We start from the raw sequence: 22,277 nt of genomic DNA on the forward strand, positions 1-22,277 counted from the left end.
TTTTAGAGACTTGCAGTTTGTTTCTAAAATAAAATGTAAGAAAACACAAAAAACATTATTGAATTATTTAGCTAAAGACCCAAAAGTATATTTAGCTATAAAAGAAATTGGATTAAATGTTATAAAAGGAAATATAAAAACTAAAAAATTGAATAAAAGTAAAAAACTTTTACTTAAAAAGTTTGAAAGGAAACAAAGTTTAAAAACTTGTAAAAGTGTTGTACAAAAAGGAAACGCTTGGATGTGGTTAATACCGTTACTAACAACTGTATACGAATTAATAACAAAATAATGTCATTCAGAAAAGTTGAATTGGTTACTAATGATAGTGATGATGACATCGATATGGATATATCTTCAATGAGTGTGGATAGTAAACCATTTGAAAAAATTAAACAAAATACATTAGTAACTAAAAACATTGTTGACAATGTTACAAATGATAACAATATTAAAAATAATTTGCCGAATATTAATAATTCATTTCTAAGTATAATAGAAGATATGGTTTTTAAAGTATTAATTAAAAATAATTTAATCAGTACAACTAAAAAACAAAGCAAAGTTACTACAAAAGTTCATAAACCTAACAAAAAAGTTGTTAAAAAAGTAGTAAATAAAAAGACTGTTAAAAAATCTAAATCTAAAAAATCTATACAATGGATCAAAATATAAATGAGTTGTTGAATATAATATATTATGATCCACAAAATAGTGGATCATTTAGTGGTGTAAATAATTTGTATAAAACTGCTAAACAATTAAATCCAAATATAACATTAAAATTAGTAAAAGATTGGTTAAAAGGAGAGTTAACTTATACTCTACATAAACAAGTACACAGAAAATTTATACGAAATCCAATTGTTGTGACATATATTGATGAACAATGGGAAGCAGATTTAGCTGATATGAGAGAATTTGCTAATAAAAATGATAAATATAATTATATTTTAACAGTAATTGACTGCTTTTCTAAATTTGCATTTACTGTTCCATTGAAAGTAAAAACTGGTAAAAGCATTACAAATGCTTTTAAAACATTATTTAAAAACAGAAAACCATTATCTTTACGTACAGATAAAGGTAAAGAGTTTTTAAATGAAATATTTCAAAAATATCTAAAATTAAATAGAGTCAACTACTTTCACTCAAATGATTATAAAATAAAATGTGCTATAGTTGAACGCTTTAATCGTACATTAAAGTCACGTATGTTTAAATACTTTACTGCTAATGGTTCGCGAAGATATGTAGATGTACTACAAAAACTTGTTAAAGCATACAATACATCATATCACAGATCTATAGGTATGTCACCTATTGAGGTGACTACAGAAAATACAAAACAAGTATACAATAACTTATATGTTAAATCTAAAAAGTTTAAAACACCAGATGTCGCTACAGGAGATAAAGTACGTAAAGTGTACGAAATGTCTAAATTTGATAAAGGTTATTACCCTAACTGGACTGATCAAGTCTTTACTGTAGTAAAGACTATAAAAGGTGATAATCAATATGTGTTTAGACTAAGTGATGGACAAGGAAATATTATTGAACAGCGATTTTATCCACAAGAGATCCAAAAGATCAAAGAAAATCTATACCGTATTGAAAGAGTTATTAGAAGTCGTGTTAGACGTGGTCGTAGACAGTATTTTGTTAAGTGGTTGAACTATCCGGAAGAATACAACAGTTGGATTGATAGCATTCAAGATGTCTATACTAAATAAATTGTGTAAAACTGAATTAATTTTGTTTACTATTCAAATGTCATTAATGACAATTGTAATATTTGTAAGCTTAATTAACTTAACTTTTGAAATTGGCAACAAAAATTTATGGGCAATTATTTTAACTAGTTGTATTGGTTATATAATGCCTAACCCTAAACTTAAACTATGTAAAAATGTTATAAAAGGCTCTGATACTGTATTTTAAAAATAAAAATGAATTGTTTACTAATTAACATATTGTGTTTTATTTTATTTATTATATTTGTTGTTGTATTATTATTTTTAAGAGATAAAGAAAAAATTATTTGGAATTGTTATTTTGATAACAATACACAAATAAAACTTTGTGAATAATGAGTAAATATATTACTTTAGTTAATAATGTCAAAACATTTGACAATACAATGTCTGATTTTAGAACAAAATTAGGCAAAACAGTTAAACTTGATGATAGTTGGTGTGTTGGTATATCTGAAATAACTTATACCAAATCATGGTATAATATATTAAATGATCATAAAATTACATTATTTGATGAAATGGGCCGTATATATGGTGATAAGTCTAATCAATATGATGATAAGTTTACACTTAAAGCTGGTTATTATGAAACACCACAGAAATTAGTTAATGAAATTAACAATATTTTGACTTTATTTACTGATATTAAACCACCAAAATTAGTTTATAATGAGATTAATAATTTTATTACAATTAATGTTGGTATAGTTGAAAGTGTAGTTAAAATATTTCCTGACTTGGGTGACGAAATTGAAAACATTTTAGGATTAAAAGATAGAAAAGCTACACATAATTATTATTATGGTAGCAATAGCTTAGTTAATATAGTATTCAATGGAATTGAAAATAAAAATACTATTAAAGGCTTTCATCCCGTAGAGATTAGTGGTGGTTTTCATTCACTATATTTATATAGTGATATTGTATACCCATCACTAGTTGGTGATACATTTGCACCTCTACTGAGAGTAGTTGAAATACCGCGTAAATATAAATTTGGAGATACAGTACATTTAAATTATGAAAGACCTCAATATAGACCTGTAAGACTCAATGAATTTGAAACACTTGAAATATCTATAAAAGATGATAGTGGTTTATCTATACCATTTAAATTTGGTAGAGTAACTATAACATTGCATTTTATTAAAGTATGAATAATCCATATATTGATTACTATAAAATCCAAGCCGGTAACGGTATTGTATCTTATGCTGGGCATAGATACCAGTCCGGTAATGGTATATTTGGTAAAATATTTAAACACATTAAACCTGCATTAAAATATGTAGCAAATAAAGGATGGGATGCATTTAACGGTATTGGTAATGATATACTATCTGGTAAATCATTCAAAGAAGCCGGCACAAATCAGTTGATAAGATCAGCTGATACTATTTTAACAGATGTTAAAAATAAAGTTTCTAATGTTAGACAACAAAAAGGTTTAGGACGTAAACGTAAAGTTAAAACTAAACTAAAATCTTATAAAAGACGTAAAACAGTTAAGAAAAACAAAGAAAATACTAAAAATGTCTACAATACACGAATTATCATCTCTAATGACACTTCCAGAAATGGATGTGTTTGGAGTACCACCAACACAACTAATGATTGAACGTGATGTTCAAACTGAACACCGTCCAATAAGTACATTATCTAATTCAACAAATACTATTGAATTTGAAATACATACAGGCTTAAATGAATATATTAACTTAAGCAAAAGTGAACTTTATTTATGTTTAAAATTTAAATTACAAAAGTCTACTGTATCAACAACACCTGAAGTTAAAGCAGAAGACTGGAAACTAATATCTCCAATCAATTATTTAATGCATTCATTTATTAAACAAATTGATGTAAATATTGGTCAAACAACTGTTACAACATCATCAGTGAATTATTCATATGTGTCATATATTGACACTCTTCTTAACAGTAATAGTGATGCTAGAAATACACATTTAGAGACTGCATTTTGGCATAAAGATGAGACACCTATGGATTCGGTAAATGAGATAAGAAGTAGTCGTATACGACCGTCAGGTAACTCATTATCTGACGGGTGTGAAGTCGAAATGTATGGCAATTTGCACATTGATTTAGCATCGCAAGTAAAGTCTTTACTTGGAGGGGTCACACTGAATATTAAAATTTACCCACAAGATCCCAAGTTTTATTTAATTTATGATAAAACATTGATACCAACAGTTGAAATAATGGACGTAAGATTGTTTATGCATAAATCTATTGTTAACCCACAAGTAGTTGTGGCACACAATAGAGCACTTGAAAGTGCTAATGCCCGCTATTTTATTACACGAAAGGAAGTAAAGACATCAATTATAGCTAAAGACACATTAGATTGTTATTTAAATAATGTCATCAATGGAGTGATTCCTAGAAAAATATATATTGGTTTTGTTAGTAACGAAGCATATAATGGTTCATATAATATGAACCCATTTTATTTTAAAAATTACAATATCCGACACATTGCTTGCTATGTTGATGGGACTCAATATCCACACAGACCATACACACCAGACTTTACAAATAAAAAATATATGCGTGAATACTTTGGATTATTTGAAACAGCAAATCAAATCAAACATTCAACAGATATTGACATAACACGGGAAGAGTATGCTGAAGGTTATACACTATTTGGATTCAATTTTACACCGGATTTATCTGATGGAGTAGCAAAAAGTGGTTATGTATCAACTGTGGTTAGAGGTAACTTACGAGTTGAACTAAAGTTTGCCTACCCTATACAAGAGACTGTAACTGCAATCATATTCTGCGAATATGATAGTTGTGTAGAAATAGAGAGCTCAAGATTTGCTAATAAAAATTTTCAATAAATATGAATACATTACAAATAAATAACTATTTTAAAAATTGTAATAAATATTATGGTACATATCCGAGAGATATGTTACCAAATATTATACCAAAAGATAGTGGTGTTATTATTAATACAGATAAAGCTAGTTCTCCTGGGGAACACTGGGTTAGTGTATACAAAACAAATAATGATATCATTATATATTTTGATTCATTTGGTTTACAACCACTACATAATGATATCTTAAATTTTATAAAAGACAATACTGTAAACGGTTGGTATTACAACTGTATTAATTTTCAAAGTGTATATTCTAATACTTGTGGATTATATTGTATTTATTTTTTAACTAATTATTTTAATGGCGGATCATTTGAACAAATCCAAACTGTGTTTGGTTTTAATCCTCACATTAATGATTGTGTTGCCAAATTATTATGTAACTGGTAAATGTCATTTATCAGATGTGTATAAAAATTTTAGTGATTATTATAGAATATATATTAAAATAAAAGATATTTATAATGAAAAGTTTCCTATTGTTATGACTGATGTAAACGTAATTAATGGTACGTTAGCAAATATTGCGTCAACATATAGACATCGCATTGAGCGCTATTTTATAGAAGAAGGGTTTCCTCTAAACAACGAACACGACTTACTTTTTATAGTAAACAAACTTAATCTCTAAAATGAGCAAAATTAATCAAATCTGTGGTGTAATGGACGCACAAGGTTTTGTTTATAACAATATCTTTGTACCTCGTGAAATTGCAATAATATCTCACACTTGTAAAATGTCTGAGTTGTGTGAGACAAACCTAACTTATAGAGACATGGAATTGAAAGATCGGATTACTAACCTTTATTTGGCCAACAACTTATTGGGACTATCGTTACGTACAGTAAACATTGAGATAACACAAAACTCAACAATGGATGCCAAACAGATTATTATTGAGATGTATGAGAAAATCAAAAGCAAAGAAAAGCCATACATTGGAATTAAGTGCTCTCAATTGGCGGATATATTGGACATGTGCGCTATACCTTACGTTGAATTGAATCAGTATAGATGTCCTAGTCTTAAAACATTAAAGAGAATGTATGGAGGCCGTTCATGTCATTTTCATGAACGTATCATACCAGATAAATCTGATATGAGATGCGCTCAACACAAGTGTGAGCTATTGTGGAAATGGATTAAAAATTACTATTTGTTTTCATATTAAAATGTAAATAATTATACATTTTTTATTTATTAATAAAATTTATTTTATTCAATTAATTTGTTTTGTTTATTTATTACAATATTAGTTTTATAATATACAATAATTACTTTAATTAAGATATTTAATGATTTCATCTTTCAATGACAATATAATGTCAATTTCAGGGAATATGACATTTAATTTTTTAATGTTACCATTACTAATGATACTAAAACAATACAATTGTTTTTTCAAATGCATGAATGAGATAACTCGAAGATCTCCAAAAGAACCAAAGTCTTGGGTTTCCATCTTTTTCAACAATTCTTTGAATTCATTACCATATAAATAAACGCCATGTTTGGTGTAGAAGACATCTTCTCCATCATTGCAAACAGTCAGTCGGATGTCCACAAATTTTTCACCGTTTTCGTGTTCCAATACACGAACAAATTTGTCAAATTTGTTTTCACCATCAGATTTGGTGAAAATGGATTTTTGAAACAATGTTTTGCCAACCATTTTGATGATGAAAAATTTAATTTACAATAATAATCAGTTATAACAAAACTAATAAACACTAATACAATAATAGTGTATACACTTTGCTTTTATAAGTTAATATTTTATAGAGTAAACAGGATTTACGATAGTGTAATACACTATTTGTTGTTGCAATAGTAGTTAAACTACTTATTGCAACAGATGTTGCAATAATTGAAGCAATAGTTGTTAAACAACTTGTTTCAACTGTTTTTGTAATAGTTGATGCAATAGTTTATGAGTTTATAACTACATCAACATTTATTATAGTAATACAATTTGCATTATCAATATGCCTGTGATAACTAATGTTTCGATGACTGCTGATCTCTTTGATATGATTGGTTTTATTGATTTAAGAAAATTGTGTAACAACTGTTGTAATTGTGTATATCACAATTACCCATTTGTGAGAGTAATTAAACGGTATCGTAACCCTAATGCCACGGTTATGATATACGACTCTGGTAAACTAGTATGTGTGGGTGCAAAATCAAAAAATGATGGTCGAATAGCATTACGAAAGACTGCTCGCATAATACAAAAACTCGGATATGATATCAAATTACATAACTTACGTGTGACTAACATTGCTGCGTCACATAACCTGAAAAACGACTTGAATGTAGAGAAACTGATGAATCAATTTAATTGGAGCAGTAATTATGAGTTGGAAATATTTCCACATTTGAGGATCAATTGTGGTAATAAAAGACATATAACTCTCACTAGAAAAGGGAAAATGATATTGACTGGTGTTTATACTAGAAAAGCATTGAATGAATTATATGAAGAGTTTATGTTTAAATACTTTGATTACTTAATAAACAAATAAATATGAAGAAAGTTAGATTTGATGACAAAATACAGATAAAGACTATGTATGTTTGGTCATATGCTTCAAGACAGGCTCGTATATCTAACTGGCATTGGATAGTTTTTAACAGACGTATTCATGAATATAAGTGTAAACTAATTGAAGAAAATATATCATATGTATTAGATAAAAATTTTAGAGAGAAAATATTTAATGAACGCTTTTGTAAATAAATAAAATGTAAATAAATTATAAATATTATTTTAAAAATAAATGTATTTATATTTATTTTGTTTACATCTACACTCATGTTAGGTCACATGATTTCCGCTATCCCCTCTCCGCTAATACATCGGAAGGTTGACCAGTTCGGTAAGTTGGTCAGTTTAGGTAGGTGGTCTGTTAGGTTAGGTTGGGTTAGGTTCGGGTAGTTGGTCAGTTCGGTTAGTTGGTCAGTTCGGGTAGTTGGTCAGTTCGGGTAGTTGGTCAGTTCGGGTAGTTGGTCAGTTCGGGTAGTTGGTCAGTTCGGGTAGTTGGTCAGTTCGGGTAGTTGCTCAGTTCGCGTATGTGGTCAGTTTGGGTATGTGGTCAGTTCGGGTAGGTGGTCAGTTCGGGTAGGTGGTTACTATGGGTAGTTGGTCAGTTCGGGTAAGATGGTCAGTTCGGGTAAGATGGTCAGTTCGGGTAGGTTGTCGGTTCGGGTAGGTGGTCAGATCGGGTAGGTGGTCAGTTCGGGTAGGTGGTCAGATTGGGTAGAGGTAGTAGTGACGTCATTGGTGTACTTCACTTAGGTTAGGTTAGGTGGAGTCACGTGATCACGTGAACCCCCTCTCCGTGACACAGCTATATGGGGGAAAGCACTGTGCTTTCCCTCATGTGAACCCTTAGGTACCAACTACTCATAAGCATTAATATTAGTATTTTTAATTAGTAAATACGTTATAATAATATAAGTAAAATAAACTATTAATTAATTAAATATTAGAGTCCCGTCTCTCAATGCCAATCACTAGACGTCGGGCCCGGATTCCGTCCTCTCCTATATTGAAGACAACGGGTACATCAGTTTCCGGGACTCGTTTAAACCGAAACCGTTGCGATAGTTTAGCCAACGCCAGTTTTCCCTCCAACAGTGCAAATCGCATACCAATACAATTACGGGGACCGACACCAAATGGCAGGTATGTGTATGGCCGGAGTAGATGACGATTTTCTGGCATAAACCTATCGGGATTGAATCGGTCGGGTTCGGGATAATACTCTGGATCGTGATGTATAGCATAGATAGGAATCTCGCATAGGGCACCCTTTTCCAGTTGTATACCGGTATCTCCCAGATCTATGTTCTCCTGGGCCTCCCGTTCCAGTCGCAGCGCAGGTGGATATTTTCGCAGTGTTTCGGATATCAGGGAATCGAGAAACGGTAGACTAGACAGTAATTCGTAGTCAATTTTCCCGTTTTTACCAACCGCACAGTTAATCTCTTCAAATAGACGTTCCTGAAATTCGGGATTCAATGCCAACTCATACATACAGTAGGACAGTGTTGTCGCACTTGTTTCGTAGCCGGCAATAAAAAACAGGAAACACTGGCCGAGTATCTCGTCCTCAGTCAACCGTTTGGCCGAAACGTTGCTCAGGGCTTCTCTATTTGCCCGCAGTTCGTCGTCGCCTTCATTGACGTGATGTGCTTCGTTCGCATCGCTGGCCTCCCTGTGCTCGACACTGTCATTATTATTGTGTTCGGCATCCATTAGAAGCTGTAAAAAGTCATTGTATTTGGTATTTGTTTGGCGCCGGTGTGCCATGAGTTTGCGGGATAGGTTGATAAAAAAGTCGACACCACCCAACCTAAGTAGTCGTCGCCAGAAAAACGGTTGACTCATGAGCTTTGCGGGCAATACAATCAACAGTACTATTCGCCACAACGGTATATAGAATAAACTGTTTGCCGATCGTGTAAACTGGTCGTCGGGATCAGTATACGTATTGGGTTTGGTAGCAAATGCGCACCGGCCTATTACATCCATAGTCAAGTGGCCCATAACTTTTTTAGCATCAATCGGCTCCCGGCGTTCGGCCAACCCATCCAAATGGTCGACAAAATCATCGCAACACTCGCCTATCAGTCCAAACAGTTTTCTGAGTCGTCCCGATGTAAATGTTGGCGACGCTATTGCACGCAAACGTTTCCACGTGTCGTCACGTGCAGAGAACATGTGATTCATCATCGGTTCCCGAGACGATTGCTCCGATATTCTCACATCACGTCGATTGCGAAAGCGATGAAAATCTTTGACCAGTATTTGTTTGATGAGCTCCGGGTCAGCGATGGTTAGATCGTGCAGTGGACCCGTGTATGTGCTGTATATTTTGAGGAGTGAGGTTAGATTGATCAATGAGAAAGTGGGTGAGTGAATGAGTGAGAGAGACTCTACATACCCGTAAAGACGACCAAACTGTCGATACCATTGTAACTCTAGTAAGGGTTTGGCTGTTGAATATTTGTCCAATAGATTGCCAAAAATGGATAACGGTTTTGGACCGTCAATATTGCGTGCACTCCAATAGCTTAATAGACGTTTCCATTTGCTATTTAGTAGTAATGATATTATCTTTTTTATTAAAATACCAATAAATAACTTTTTATTTACTTACAAATGATAGTATGTTAGCACTGAAACAATTGTAATTAATGTTAGAACTATCCATTGAATTGGACTTAAATAATCGGTAATTATTGATGTCATCAATATAGACATTGTTGTTGTTTTAATTATTTATAATTTTTGAAATTTATTAATTAAATATTTTTTATTCAAACTAATTTTCAAACAGTCTGCTTATATAGTTATTACAAAGATAATATTATTGCAATATATTTTGTAATTGAAACTTTTAATGTATTTGAAATGTGATTGCAATCTACAGTATATGTATGATAAGCATTAATAATATTTATTTATTTATCAAGGTTACTTAGGTACACAAAGGTCTTACTGAACTTTATTATTGTATTATAATATGTATAATAATATTATTTAGTGTAGATTAAAAACTTATTATTTTATTTATTAAAACTTTATAACTAAATTATTTAATTGATTATTTCTCTATTTATAAATTACAATATTGTAAGTATACGATAAATGAATTGGCGATTTAACATCTATTTTTATAATATTAATTATATAATTTTTTTTTAATTAATAAACTTTATAACAATTATAATATATATTAATAGAAATACAATATAAATAATTCATTTTCTGATTATTAAGTAGCTTAATAATTAATAAAATAAATATACTTTTAATTTTGATGATTAGAAAAAATATAGATAATAATTTAATTAAAAAACAATTATTCATTTAATTGTAATAGTAGTTTTTTTTAAATAAATATTTAAATAATTTATATAATAATGCATAACACTAATAATAGTTCACTATATACATATCAAATCATATACTACATATCAAAAAATAAATATCAATTAAAAATAATTATAAAAATAATATATTCAATATATTACTTTGTATATTATTTTTTATTTATAGTAAAAAAATAATTTATTAAATTCCATAAATATAAATGTAAAAGTCAATGTTTCAAATATTATTTTTTCAAATTTATTTTTAATTATTACAATATTTATTTATTTTATTGGTATTAATACTTTTCGGGAATTTTAATAGAATTTTCTTTTGACTTTTAGTTAAATTGTAATTTTCTTAAAAACTTGTTGTTTAAAATACTGTACTCATTTTTTATTAATTATCAATAATTTTGTATTTTACCTCATCTATAATACAAAACTTTGCTTAATCTTTATGTACAGTATAACACATATACAGCATAATTATAGTGAGCTGAATATTATTATTATTACTAAATAAATGTATAGTTATTATTTTAAATTATCAATTTTTATATAAAAACATTATAATAATTATTATGATGTACTGTTTTTATTTTGTATTGGTTTATATTAAGAAAATATAATATTAATTTAAGTTATTTTTGAATTTATTATTTCATATATAATGTTTGTTTGGATAATATTTGATTTAATTTTTACGATTTTAATTTCAGTAATATCTATATATTTTATGATTTGCTTACGCTTTGATTCATTGAATTTGATAAACATTTTCGAAGCTTACTATAACTATATTCAACAATATATATAACTATTGAAATACATAAACCAAATAAACATAAATACTCTAATTGAAGCAAATTTAATGATTGAAAATTATTTTCTTCAATTGATTTAGTTATAAAATTATAATTGTTTTTTAAGTTTGTTTGTTTAGTGTAAAATTCATTTTTCCAATAATCATATAATCCAGCACCATTTATTTTTAATATTCTATAATATTTAAAAAAATAAAAATTTTAATCTATTTAATTAATTATTTCATTTAGTATATTGTAATTATAATACTTAATAATAGTTTTATTTTATATTTAGTTTTTTTTTATATATATATTAAACTTACAATTTATTAAACACATGAAGATATTGTTTTATATTATTGTTTAAAGCGATGCCTAAAAAATCATGAAAGAAAGTCGAGTCCTTATGAATTGGAGGTAATATATAGTTTATACCAGTTTTACGTATTTCATAGTCAAGAATATCAGAATTTTCAATTAAACTATATTGACCATGGTCATTTTTCATCATAGTAAATGCTATGCTTTTATTGTAAATATAGTGTATTTGATTATGTTTATCATTTTGGTCAAAAGCTGACTAAAATTTATTAATTGCATGAAATAATTAATTATTAATAGTTAGTATTATTAATACAGTAACATATTTATGAATCTTACTGTGGTTTCAATAAACTGTCTCAATAATGATGACCCTGATTTAAACAACAATTTAATGTAACCATTTGTCAATGCATTCATTAAGTCATTCACTGTTTCCATAGGACAGGTCACTAATGGGACAGTCATTATGGCCGACATTATTGTTGAATATTGTAATCTCAATACTATACATGATATGATCCATGTTATCAATAGTGGCATTAATTCCCAATGTATATAAGTTATACTAATTGATTGACTTAATACTATTGCTATGAAATTATAGTTATAGTTTGTCATATGTAGTCTATTAATAAGCATATTAATTAAATAAATTATAATACTAAATATTAATATTGTAAACCATATATAGTTATCGAAAGGTTGATAAAACATAGAAACTGTTTTACTTATATTAAATACCGGTGCTGCAAATGTATATACGGAAACATAGTAGGGATGTGTAAAACTAACATAATTATTACGATCATAGTTAATACTCAGTTCACCCAAACCAATGTGGGCTTCCTATATATTAATAATATTATTAATAAATTAATTTTAATAAGTAATAAATTTAGATACTAAATGCAAACATTTTATTATTATTATTACCTGTGAAATAATTTTTCCAATTATACCATTCCATGTATTATTGGGTCCCAAAAAACCCCATTGATATTTGCAGTCAATTAGTTTGTATGTAAAATTTAGCTTGCTACTTAGTGTTTCCAATAGTTTGCCATCAAAACCACTCAATGTATATTCATTGTCTAATTGACTAAATGGAGGATACTATAAATAAACAATAGTTTTAATATTTATATTTTATTACTAATAAAATTACTTGATTAGTTGCAATTATTAAATTAGTCAAATTTAAAATATTCATTTATATATATATATATATTTGTTTTATAAGTGTATAAATTATTTAAAAATTATAAACTGCTAATAAGCAACACATATTTGATATAATAAAATAATTTACATTATTCAAATATTAACATAAACAATAAAAATAAATAATATTATTAAGGTAGATTTTTATGATATTTTTTACTTATAAGTTGTTTATGTTAAACACAATTGTTTATTATTGATATTTATTTTTTATTTTTATTAATAGAATTATATATTTTAAAGAAATTATTATATATTATAAAGAAATTATTATATATTATAAAAAATTATTATATATTATAAAGAAATTATTATATATTATAACGAAATTATTATATATTATAAAGAAATTATTATATATAAAAAATAATAATTATATATTGAATATATAATTATTTACATTAATTTTAAAAAGACGTAAAAAATATAAATCAATAAAATATAATTAAATAGATATAATTATTACTTTCTTATAAATATATTTAATTATGCAAAAACAAAATTTATTGATTTTATATATTTTAAATAATAATAAATACATTTAATTAACTTAGAATCTCATTCGTGAAATTAGCCATCAATTTAGTTATAACATATTAAATATTTTATTTTATTGATTTCTGTATTTTTACCTAAGACTAAATAAAACTTTTAAAATATTGTTTGTTGTCTTGATTTTGCTATAAAAATGTTTATAAAATATATTATAAAGTAATGTACAGTAATACAAACAAATTGAAATTTAACTAAATAAAATAATATAGAAAAATAATTAATTAAACTGTTTCAATTTATGTGTTATAATAATATAAACAATTTAAATACTATAAAAATACTATACTTTATGTAATCAATTATTATAAAGTTAACTTTTAATAATTTTATAGTAATATTTTATTTTGTTAGTTAGTCATTGTTTGTTATAATGGTTTGATTAAGTTTCGGTTTGGGTAGCGATTGAGGTTTAATTTGTTGTACAACTTTGGTTTGATTAATAAGTTTAATAATAATAAATTTGTTTTCATTTTTTTTAGTCGATTCAGATTTTATTAGTTTATTCTGGATTTGGGTCGGATTTGATCTAATTTTTTGTATACTTTTAGTTTCAATCTGTTTCATATGTGTTGATTGCTGTGCGGTTTGGATAGTTTTGTTAAATAAGCGAATCCCAAATCTACTGTACATATATTCAATTAAATATATAACTATTGCAATACATAAACCAAATAAACATAAATAATATGAATACTCTAATTGACGCAAATTTAATGATTGAAAATTATTTTCTTCATTAATAGATTTAATGTAAGAATAATAAATATTTGTCATTTTTTTGTGTTTAATATAGAAATCATTTTTCCAGTAATCATATAATCCACCACAATTTATTTGGGATAATCTATTGAAAAAAAAAACAAAACTATAGACACTTTCATTTTTTTTTAAAAAATAACTACAAAATAGATATAATCTAAAAATATCAACAAAAAAAAGAAAATAATATCAAAAATTGCATTTTAGTATATAATTTATTTTATAAAACTTACACTTTATTAAAAATATGAACATATTGTTTAAAATTATTGTTTAAAGCGATACCAAACAAATCATTGAAAAATGTCGAGTCTTTATGGTTGGGGGGTAATATATAGTTTAGACCATTAATAAGTATATCATAGTTTAGTCTATCGAAATTTCCAACAATTGTATAATGACCATGGTAGTTTTTCAATATTTTTAAAGCTATACTTCTATTATAAACATATTGAAAGTAATGTTTATCATTTAGATTTGCATCTAACTATAATTAAAGAAAAAATTGATAATATCATAGATATTGTTTTAAGAGTTAATTTTTTAAAGTATTATAACAAAATAATATCTTTTTCAACAATAAAATGTTTTATATATATATATATATATACATATACAGTATATCTATAGTAATTTACCATAGTTGCAATAGCGCGTTGCAGTAATGTTGTTTTTTGTTTAAATAATAATATAATTTGTTTATTTTTCAATGCATTAAATAAATCACTGATTGTCTCCATAGGACTGGTAGCTAATGGGACAGTCATTATGGCCGACATTATAGTCGAATATTGAGTTCTTAATACTATACATGATATGATCCATGTTATCAATAATGGTATTAATGGCCAATGTATAAAATTAACATTAATTGATTGACTTAATATTATAGCTAAAAGATTTTAGTTATAATTTGTCATATGTTGTCTATTAATAATCATATTTATTAAATTAATTATTATAATAGATAATAATATTGTTAACCATATATAACAATCAAATGGTTGATAAAACATAGAAACCGTTTTACTTAAATTAAATACCGGTGCTATAAATGTATAGCTAGACACATAATAAGGATATGTAAAACTAACATATTTTTGACGATCATTTGTTACACTTAGTTCACCAATTCCACTGTGAGCTTGCTAATAATAATTTTAAAAAATAAAAATATTTATTGTTAATTTATCCAATCAAATTTTTAAAATAATAATTATAAGCATTTTTTTGCTAATAAATGCAAATATTTTTTAATAATAAAATATAATTACCTGTGAAATAACTTTACCCAAAATGCCATTCCATGTATTATTAGTTACTATTGAATCATATTGATTATTGCAATCAATTAATTTGTATGTAAAATTTAGCTTGCTACATAATGTTTGCAATAGTTTGCCATCAAAACCATTTAATGTATATTGATTTTCATATTGTATAAATGGGAGATTCTAATAATATTTTAAATAGTATTTTAATTTAAAATAATATATATGCTTATTAATTTAATTACCTGATTTGTTGCTATAATTAAATGCGTTAAATTTAAATTATTCATTTACTAAAAATTTTCAATATTTAATAACTTATAAAAATATTTTTCAAACAAAACTTATATTGTAAGTAATATTTTTTTGAAAACAACAATCAATTTTGTTAGTATTATATTATATAATTTATAGATAAATAATTTTTTAGTTATAAAACACAAAATAAATACTGTAAATAATTTGTCAAAAGGTTCATATAAATGTTTTTTATGAATATTATTGGTTATTTAAATATAATTTTTTAATATAAAATTGTATGTTTAACATTAAATCTTAAGTGATTTTTTTTATTGATTTTGATAAGACTAAATAATATAGAAATAATGTACTTTTTATATAATAAAATATTTTTTTATTTACAGTATAATACAAATAAATTTCACTTTAATAAATTAAAATCAAATAAAAAGTTTATTTATAATAATACTATGATCAATGTAAAATTTAACTGTAAAATACAATTGTTTTTGTACCATACTATAATATTTTTAGTTTAATGTAATTAAATATGTAATTTTTGAATTAATTTATAAATTATAATATTTATTTTTTATTTGCAATTATAATTGATAGTTAAAAAAAATAAGAAATATCGAGAGTATAAAATCTCTAATAAATATAAAAATTATACTAAAATGTTATATTTTATTATTTTTTAATTAATAAAGTGACATAAATTCAAAACATAATATAACAACAGATATACATAAACCTAATAGAAATATATAATAAGTATATTCCAGTTGAGACATATTCAATGACATTAGTTTAGAGTTTTCAATTAAATCAATATTACGATTATAATTGAATCTATTTTTCATATTTATTTGTTTTGTATAGAAATCAGTTTTCCAATAATCATATAATCCGCTACAAGTTATTTGTGATAATCTATTTTATAAATATTTAAAAATTAAAGATAAATAAAATTATTAAAATTATTCAATTGTAATTTTAACATTATTTTTATGAGCAACTAAAATTTACAAATACTATATTAATATATATAGTTAAATATGATATCAAAATTATATTTAATTATAATATAACTTTTATGATTTATGCTAATAATTAATAAAATTATAAAACTTACATTTTATTAAAAAATTTCACCAAATAATTGTAATTATTGTTTATTGCAATACTTATCAAATCATTTGAAAATTTTGAGTCTTTATGATCGGGCGGTAATATATAGTTAATATCAGTGCTATGTATATAAAATTCAATAGTATCTCGAATTGTCATATAGACATATTGACCATGGCTATTTTGCATTTTATTAAACGCCAAACTTGCATTAAAAACATAGTTTATTTGGTAGGTTAAATTTTGTCCATACTAGTTTATTATATAGAATGTATCAATTGTTAAAATATAATAATTTTATTAATTGAAAAAAATTGTTGTATACTTTATCTAAAAATTGCTTTATAGTTTTTGTTCCTAGATCAAATAACAATATAAATTTTTTATTTAATAAAGCATCAACAAGTTCAATTATTGTTTCCATTGGACGGGTATATAACGGTAATGTCATTATTGATAATATGATTGTCGAATATATGATTTTTAATATTATACATAATATGAAAAACGATATTAATAGTAACTTAAATTCCCAATTAATATATGTTAAGTTAATTGATTGATTTAATATAATTGCTAGATAATTGTAATTATAGTTTGTCATATGTAATTTATTAGTTATCACATTAAATAAATATAATATACTAATTGCTATTAATAGCAAAAGCCATATATATAGCTATCAAATGGTTGATAAAATATAAATGTTGTGTTTTGTTTGTTTAACACTGGTACTGCAAATATTATAGAAGATATATAATAGGGAAATGTAAACTTAACAAATTTTTGGCGATCATCGGTTACACTTAAAGCGCCAAAACCAATATGTGCTTGCTAATTAATTGTAATAAAATAAAATTAATATTAAATAATAAAAAATTTTAAAATAAAATGATAATTAAAATATAATATATTTTTAAAAATTTTAGAGTACCCCTGAAATAACTTTACCAATGATACCATTCCATGTATTATCAGATCCCATTGCACCCCAATCATTATTGCAATCAATTAATTTGTATGTAAAATTTAGCTTGCTACTTATTGTTTCCAATAGCTTGCCATCAAATCCATTTAATTTGTATTGATTTACAAATCGAGTAAATGGCAATAACTAATTAAATAAAACTAATTAAATAAGTATTAAATAATTATTAATTATTCAATTAATAAAAATTACTTGATTAGATGCTACAATCAAAAGAGATAAATTAAAATTATTATTCATTTGAAATTATTATAACTTTATTTTAATTAGTTTTATAAAATTAGTTTTTAGCAAAATAGTTAATAAAAAAATTAAATTATTTGCCAACTTTACTAAAATTTTTGGCAGAAAATTTACACAATTTATATTACTTTATATTATAGAGTTAAGAAAAAAAATAATTTTTATATATTTTTATTGATATTATTTGCTACTTAATTATAATAATTGTTAATATTATTAATAAATTATTTATTTGTTATTGGTTGTGATTATAAATTTTATTTCTATTTAAGTTTTAAAAAAATTAAATAAATATTTATTTATTTATGTTTATATCACCTAATTTCTACAATATAATAAATACTAGTTATAATACAATAATACAATAATTTTTCAAACTTGAATATATTAAATATAATAATTTTTATATTTGCAAACATTTATAATGAATAAACAGTATTATTTATTTATACAATAAAATATCGCAAATTTAGTAAAATAAGTATAATAGTCAATTTGATTATAAATAAATATTATTTTGCAAATTGTAGCCTTCAAATGTCGATTTTATTTTTCCAATAATTATATAATAGAGCATTAGATAGTTATTTGTTCAAATTAAAAATAGCAAAATTATAGTCATATATTATTTAGATTAAATTTTACTAAATTATATATATTTTTTATGAGTGTAATAAATAAAAATTATTATACTTATTATACAAAAATACTAACATTACATCAAACTCATAAAAAATTACATTTGTATTTTTTATGATAATGCAAAACAATTTATTAACAATCCTTTATAATTTAGCAAAAAATATATATATTATATGTGTTCACTAATCAAATAAACTAAATTTTAGTAATACCATTTATCTAACTATTAAATTTAATGTATAATATCTTTTTAAAATTAAATTAACTATAATAATGAATGAATATATTTGTTTAATTTAGTATTTTACAACATTTTTGTTTATTAATGTGATTTGTAATAATCAGGTTTATATTTATTATAAACCTGATTATTAAAATACATTTATAAATAATCTATATTTATTTAAAATATATGAAAAATTGCAAATAAATACAATAAATAACATTTAATACTCTAAAATATAAACAACAATTGATATATTATAGATAAACTTACTTAATTAAGTATAATTATATTAATAAAAGTATTATTATAAATACAAGTATTTTATTATTATTTGCTTTTATACACTTATTATTGATTGTAAAATTTTATATAATTTATTTTATTATAGTTAGAAATATAGATATTAACAGAAAATGTAATTAAACATAAAAATAATGTTATTATTATAGTATAAGATTATTATTTAGAAAACCAAACTTTAAATTTTGTATTAGTTATACAACTAAATTATATAATAGTTGTATGAAATATTTGTTTAAAAAGTATTTTAATAAAAGTAAAACATATTATTGAGTTAAATGTATTTTTAGAAACATTGTACATGAAAATTGAGTAATAATTAATAGAAAATAATTTTATATTTTTTAAAAACATAAAAATATTAACAATAAAATATAATAATTGATTTATTTAGATAACTATTTTGCACTAATATTACTTATTTGCACTAAATTAATGTAAACAATAAAATATATTAATACTTAATATTTTGTTGAGTGATAATAGAATTTGATATTAAATTATTAATATATAAGAAAAAAAATGATTAATTAAAAATAGATTAATTTTGTGACTACTAGTATATAAAACAGTTAGGCAAACCTAATCGTTAACATATAAAAGTATTTTTTACTAATAATAATAAAATTAATTGCTATTCATATCTTATATAATTTAGTAATATATTTATTTAATAAAATAATATATATAGTGTACTATTTAATAAATTAAATTATGATTAATATAATATATTTAAGTTTTATTTTATTAATTATTTTGAATGTAATCAATAGTATTGAGATAAATACTACATCGGGTGTAGTGCGCGGACAGACCATACATGTACTCAATAGACAAATAAACCAATTTCTTGGAATACCATTTGCCGAACCACCGATCGGTTCGCTTCGTTTTGCAAAACCTAAAGCAATACAATTATCGGCTCCGGTATGATATGAAACAAAATTGATTACAATATATAAATGTATAAAAAATAATATTTATTTAGGACATCATAGATGCAACAAAATCCAAGAGTTCGTGTTGGCAACCGTTGGCAAACTTGAAGCTCAGTGAGGACTGTCTGTATGTCAACATATGGTCACCCAATCGGGTCAACCATTCAATGCCGAATATACCGAAAGCGGTCATGTTTTTCATACACGGCGGCGGCCTTCAAACGGGTTCAATATTTTTACTGAGCTTTTATAACGGTTCAATTTTGGCCACTAATGATGTAGTGGTTGTGACCACTAACTATCGGTTGGGACCTTTTGGTTTTCTATACGGTGCTGATGAGTCTGCACCCGGGAATGTGGGATTTTACGACCAGTTATTAGCACTCAAATGGGTAATTAAAACACTTGAATTGATATTATTGAAGTAAAATTTTGATACTTTATTTAAAATAAATTATAGCTAAAGCCAAAAAAATTAAAGTGCAATAATATATTCAATATATTATATTTTATTTATTAGGTAAGAGATAACATTGAGGCATTTGGTGGTGACCCCAATCAGGTTACCATATTTGGTGAATCGGCTGGTAGTTGGTCAGTATCGGCACACATACTGTCACCGCTATCTAGAGGACTATTCCATAGAGCTATTATGCAAAGCGGTTCTGTCATGTTTTATAAGGACAGATATCCCATCAATAAAACTGACGCACTCAACAATGCCAAACAAATGGCCCGATCGTTGAATTGTACCGAAACTCATTGGTTACAATGTTTACGTACCGTTGAACCCAAACAGTTAGTCCAGTTAGAGAAAACTGTAACATTTCCACTGATTGGCACCGATTTTCTACCGGTTTCCACACAAAAAGCATTTCAAACACATGCAGTCAATACAGGTATTTGTTAATCATTTTAATTATCTATTCTTAAATAACATTTACTGCAGATATTGATTTAATTGCTGGCATTGTCCACGATGAGGGATCACTAGCCGATAGTATATTATTGGTATCGATGGACAACATGACTATCGCAAAGTTTGTTGATTATGTCAACAAATCTGATCAACAATTTCACGGTATGAATGCCCAAAAAATTGCTGACTATTATTTGAAATCAGTGGACAAAACCAACGCAACGGCCATCCGTTTGGCGTTCAATGACTTTTTCGGTGATCTATTAAACAAGTGTCCGACATATCTGTTTGCCCGACAATTAGCCGAAATCAAGTCTATGGCCAACAAAAATGTCTACTTTTATGAGTTAACATATTTAGCGGAAAAGTTTGGCAAATATCTCGGTTGTGATACTCATGTTAAAGGCATATGTCACGGGGCGGACATACCCTATGTGTTTGGTCTACCATTTAGTTCACCCCTACTGTTTGAACCAATTGATCAAACATTTAGTGCTACAGTTATGAAGCAATGGACTAATTTTGTAAAATTTGGGTAAATTATAAATAGCTTCTACTGTATTTGTTTTAAATGTTTTACAAAAACATTTTTATTTTTATGGTATTACAGAAATCCCGATAATCTATGGCCTCAGATGTTGAACACTACTAAAGTTTTAGTGCGCGAACTAAATCCAAAAAATAAAATATTAGAAAATATTTTTCAACAAACATGTGATACATTTTGGAAAAATTATTTTATATAAACTTGTTATTATGATTATATAAATATATATATACTGTATATATATAGTCAATAAATTGTAAGACAGTACTTTAATTAAAATAATTATTAATATAATAAATCATTTATAAATTAATATACAAAATGATTTGTGTAACGACTAATTTATTAGTAGTAAATCATATCAAATACAGTATTGCATTATATTATTTTTGTACATGAATTGTAATATATTTTATTGTATTTGTTTATACAGTTTTAATACTGTTAATGTATTACTTATTGATCTAATATTATTGATTACTATACTAAATAATTAGTACTATATGTTTATATAAGGTATACTACATGATTAAATAAACCTAAATCATATCTATATTAATATTTCTCTATATATACTAATATTAATAAATTAATACTGTAATATTT

General features: G+C 25.1%; 5 protein-coding genes across 5 annotated transcripts; 4 read left to right on the top strand and 1 right to left on the bottom strand.

Annotated features, from left to right (window-relative positions):
- The first annotated feature begins 291 nt into the window (after positions 1-291).
- Positions 292-1,736, top strand: LOC128963237 (uncharacterized). Its single transcript, XM_054309738.1, has 4 exons — positions 292-373; positions 790-1,086; positions 1,183-1,311; positions 1,399-1,736. The coding sequence occupies exons 1-4, from the start codon at positions 292-294 to the stop codon at positions 1,734-1,736; spliced, it is 846 nt and encodes a 281-aa protein (XP_054165713.1).
- A 1,859-nt stretch (positions 1,737-3,595) lies between these two features.
- Positions 3,596-4,630, top strand: LOC128963238 (uncharacterized protein F54H12.2-like). The gene has a single exon (XM_054309739.1). The coding sequence runs from the start codon at positions 3,596-3,598 to the stop codon at positions 4,628-4,630; it is 1,035 nt and encodes a 344-aa protein (XP_054165714.1).
- A 2,030-nt stretch (positions 4,631-6,660) lies between these two features.
- Positions 6,661-7,203, top strand: LOC128963239 (TATA box-binding protein-like 2). Its single transcript, XM_054309740.1, has one exon. It carries the CDS (start codon positions 6,661-6,663, stop codon positions 7,201-7,203), a length of 543 nt encoding a protein of 180 aa, XP_054165715.1.
- Positions 7,204-7,972: 769 nt separating this feature from the next.
- On the bottom strand, positions 7,973-9,947 carry LOC128963240 (cytochrome P450 3A2-like). The gene is made up of 4 exons (XM_054309741.1): positions 9,844-9,947; positions 9,628-9,777; positions 8,196-9,549; positions 7,973-8,080 (listed from the first exon to the last, which is right to left on the bottom strand). Exons 1-4 carry the CDS (start codon positions 9,945-9,947, stop codon positions 7,973-7,975), a joined length of 1,716 nt encoding a protein of 571 aa, XP_054165716.1.
- Positions 9,948-11,752: 1,805 nt separating this feature from the next.
- On the top strand, positions 11,753-21,870 carry LOC128963241 (cholinesterase-like). Its single transcript, XM_054309742.1, has 6 exons — positions 11,753-11,784; positions 20,041-20,194; positions 20,256-20,597; positions 20,726-21,104; positions 21,155-21,659; positions 21,735-21,870. The coding sequence occupies exons 1-6, from the start codon at positions 11,753-11,755 to the stop codon at positions 21,868-21,870; spliced, it is 1,548 nt and encodes a 515-aa protein (XP_054165717.1).
- Positions 21,871-22,277: the final 407 nt, after the last annotated feature.

This window comes from Oppia nitens, unplaced genomic scaffold (assembly GCF_028296485.1).
Source record: "Oppia nitens isolate AA-2021 unplaced genomic scaffold, nextdenovo-longstitch-racon4-pilon3 scaffold7_pilon_pilon_pilon, whole genome shotgun sequence".
Classification (NCBI taxonomy): domain Eukaryota; kingdom Metazoa; phylum Arthropoda; class Arachnida; order Sarcoptiformes; family Oppiidae; genus Oppia; species Oppia nitens.

What these genes read in the sequence shown, in the direction of transcription:
- LOC128963240 (XM_054309741.1), bottom strand. Translation starts at nt 9,947, where the DNA reads ATGTCTATATTGATGACATCAATAATTACCGATTATTTAAGTCCAATT. An exon ending in GTGCTAACATACTATCATTT is followed by an intron (nt 9,778 to 9,843) that starts GTAAGTAAATAA and finishes ACTACTAAATAG; the next exon opens with CAAATGGAAACGTCTATTAA. An exon ending in GAATCCGGGCCCGACGTCTA is followed by an intron (nt 8,081 to 8,195) that starts GTGATTGGCATT and finishes GCTTATGAGTAG; the next exon opens with TTGGTACCTAAGGGTTCACA.
- LOC128963239 (XM_054309740.1), top strand. Translation starts at nt 6,661, where the DNA reads ATGCCTGTGATAACTAATGTTTCGATGACTGCTGATCTCTTTGATATG.
- LOC128963238 (XM_054309739.1), top strand. Translation starts at nt 3,596, where the DNA reads ATGCATTCATTTATTAAACAAATTGATGTAAATATTGGTCAAACAACT.
- LOC128963241 (XM_054309742.1), top strand. Translation starts at nt 11,753, where the DNA reads ATGAAAGAAAGTCGAGTCCTTATGAATTGGAG. An exon ending in AACACATGCAGTCAATACAG is followed by an intron (nt 21,105 to 21,154) that starts GTATTTGTTAAT and finishes CATTTACTGCAG; the next exon opens with ATATTGATTTAATTGCTGGC. An exon ending in ACTAATTTTGTAAAATTTGG is followed by an intron (nt 21,660 to 21,734) that starts GTAAATTATAAA and finishes ATGGTATTACAG; the next exon opens with AAATCCCGATAATCTATGGC.
- LOC128963237 (XM_054309738.1), top strand. Translation starts at nt 292, where the DNA reads ATGTCATTCAGAAAAGTTGAATTGGTTACTAATGATAGTGATGATGAC. An exon ending in ATCTTCAATGAGTGTGGATA is followed by an intron (nt 374 to 789) that starts GTAAACCATTTG and finishes CATTAAAATTAG; the next exon opens with TAAAAGATTGGTTAAAAGGA. An exon ending in ATCATATCACAGATCTATAG is followed by an intron (nt 1,312 to 1,398) that starts GTATGTCACCTA and finishes TTAAAACACCAG; the next exon opens with ATGTCGCTACAGGAGATAAA.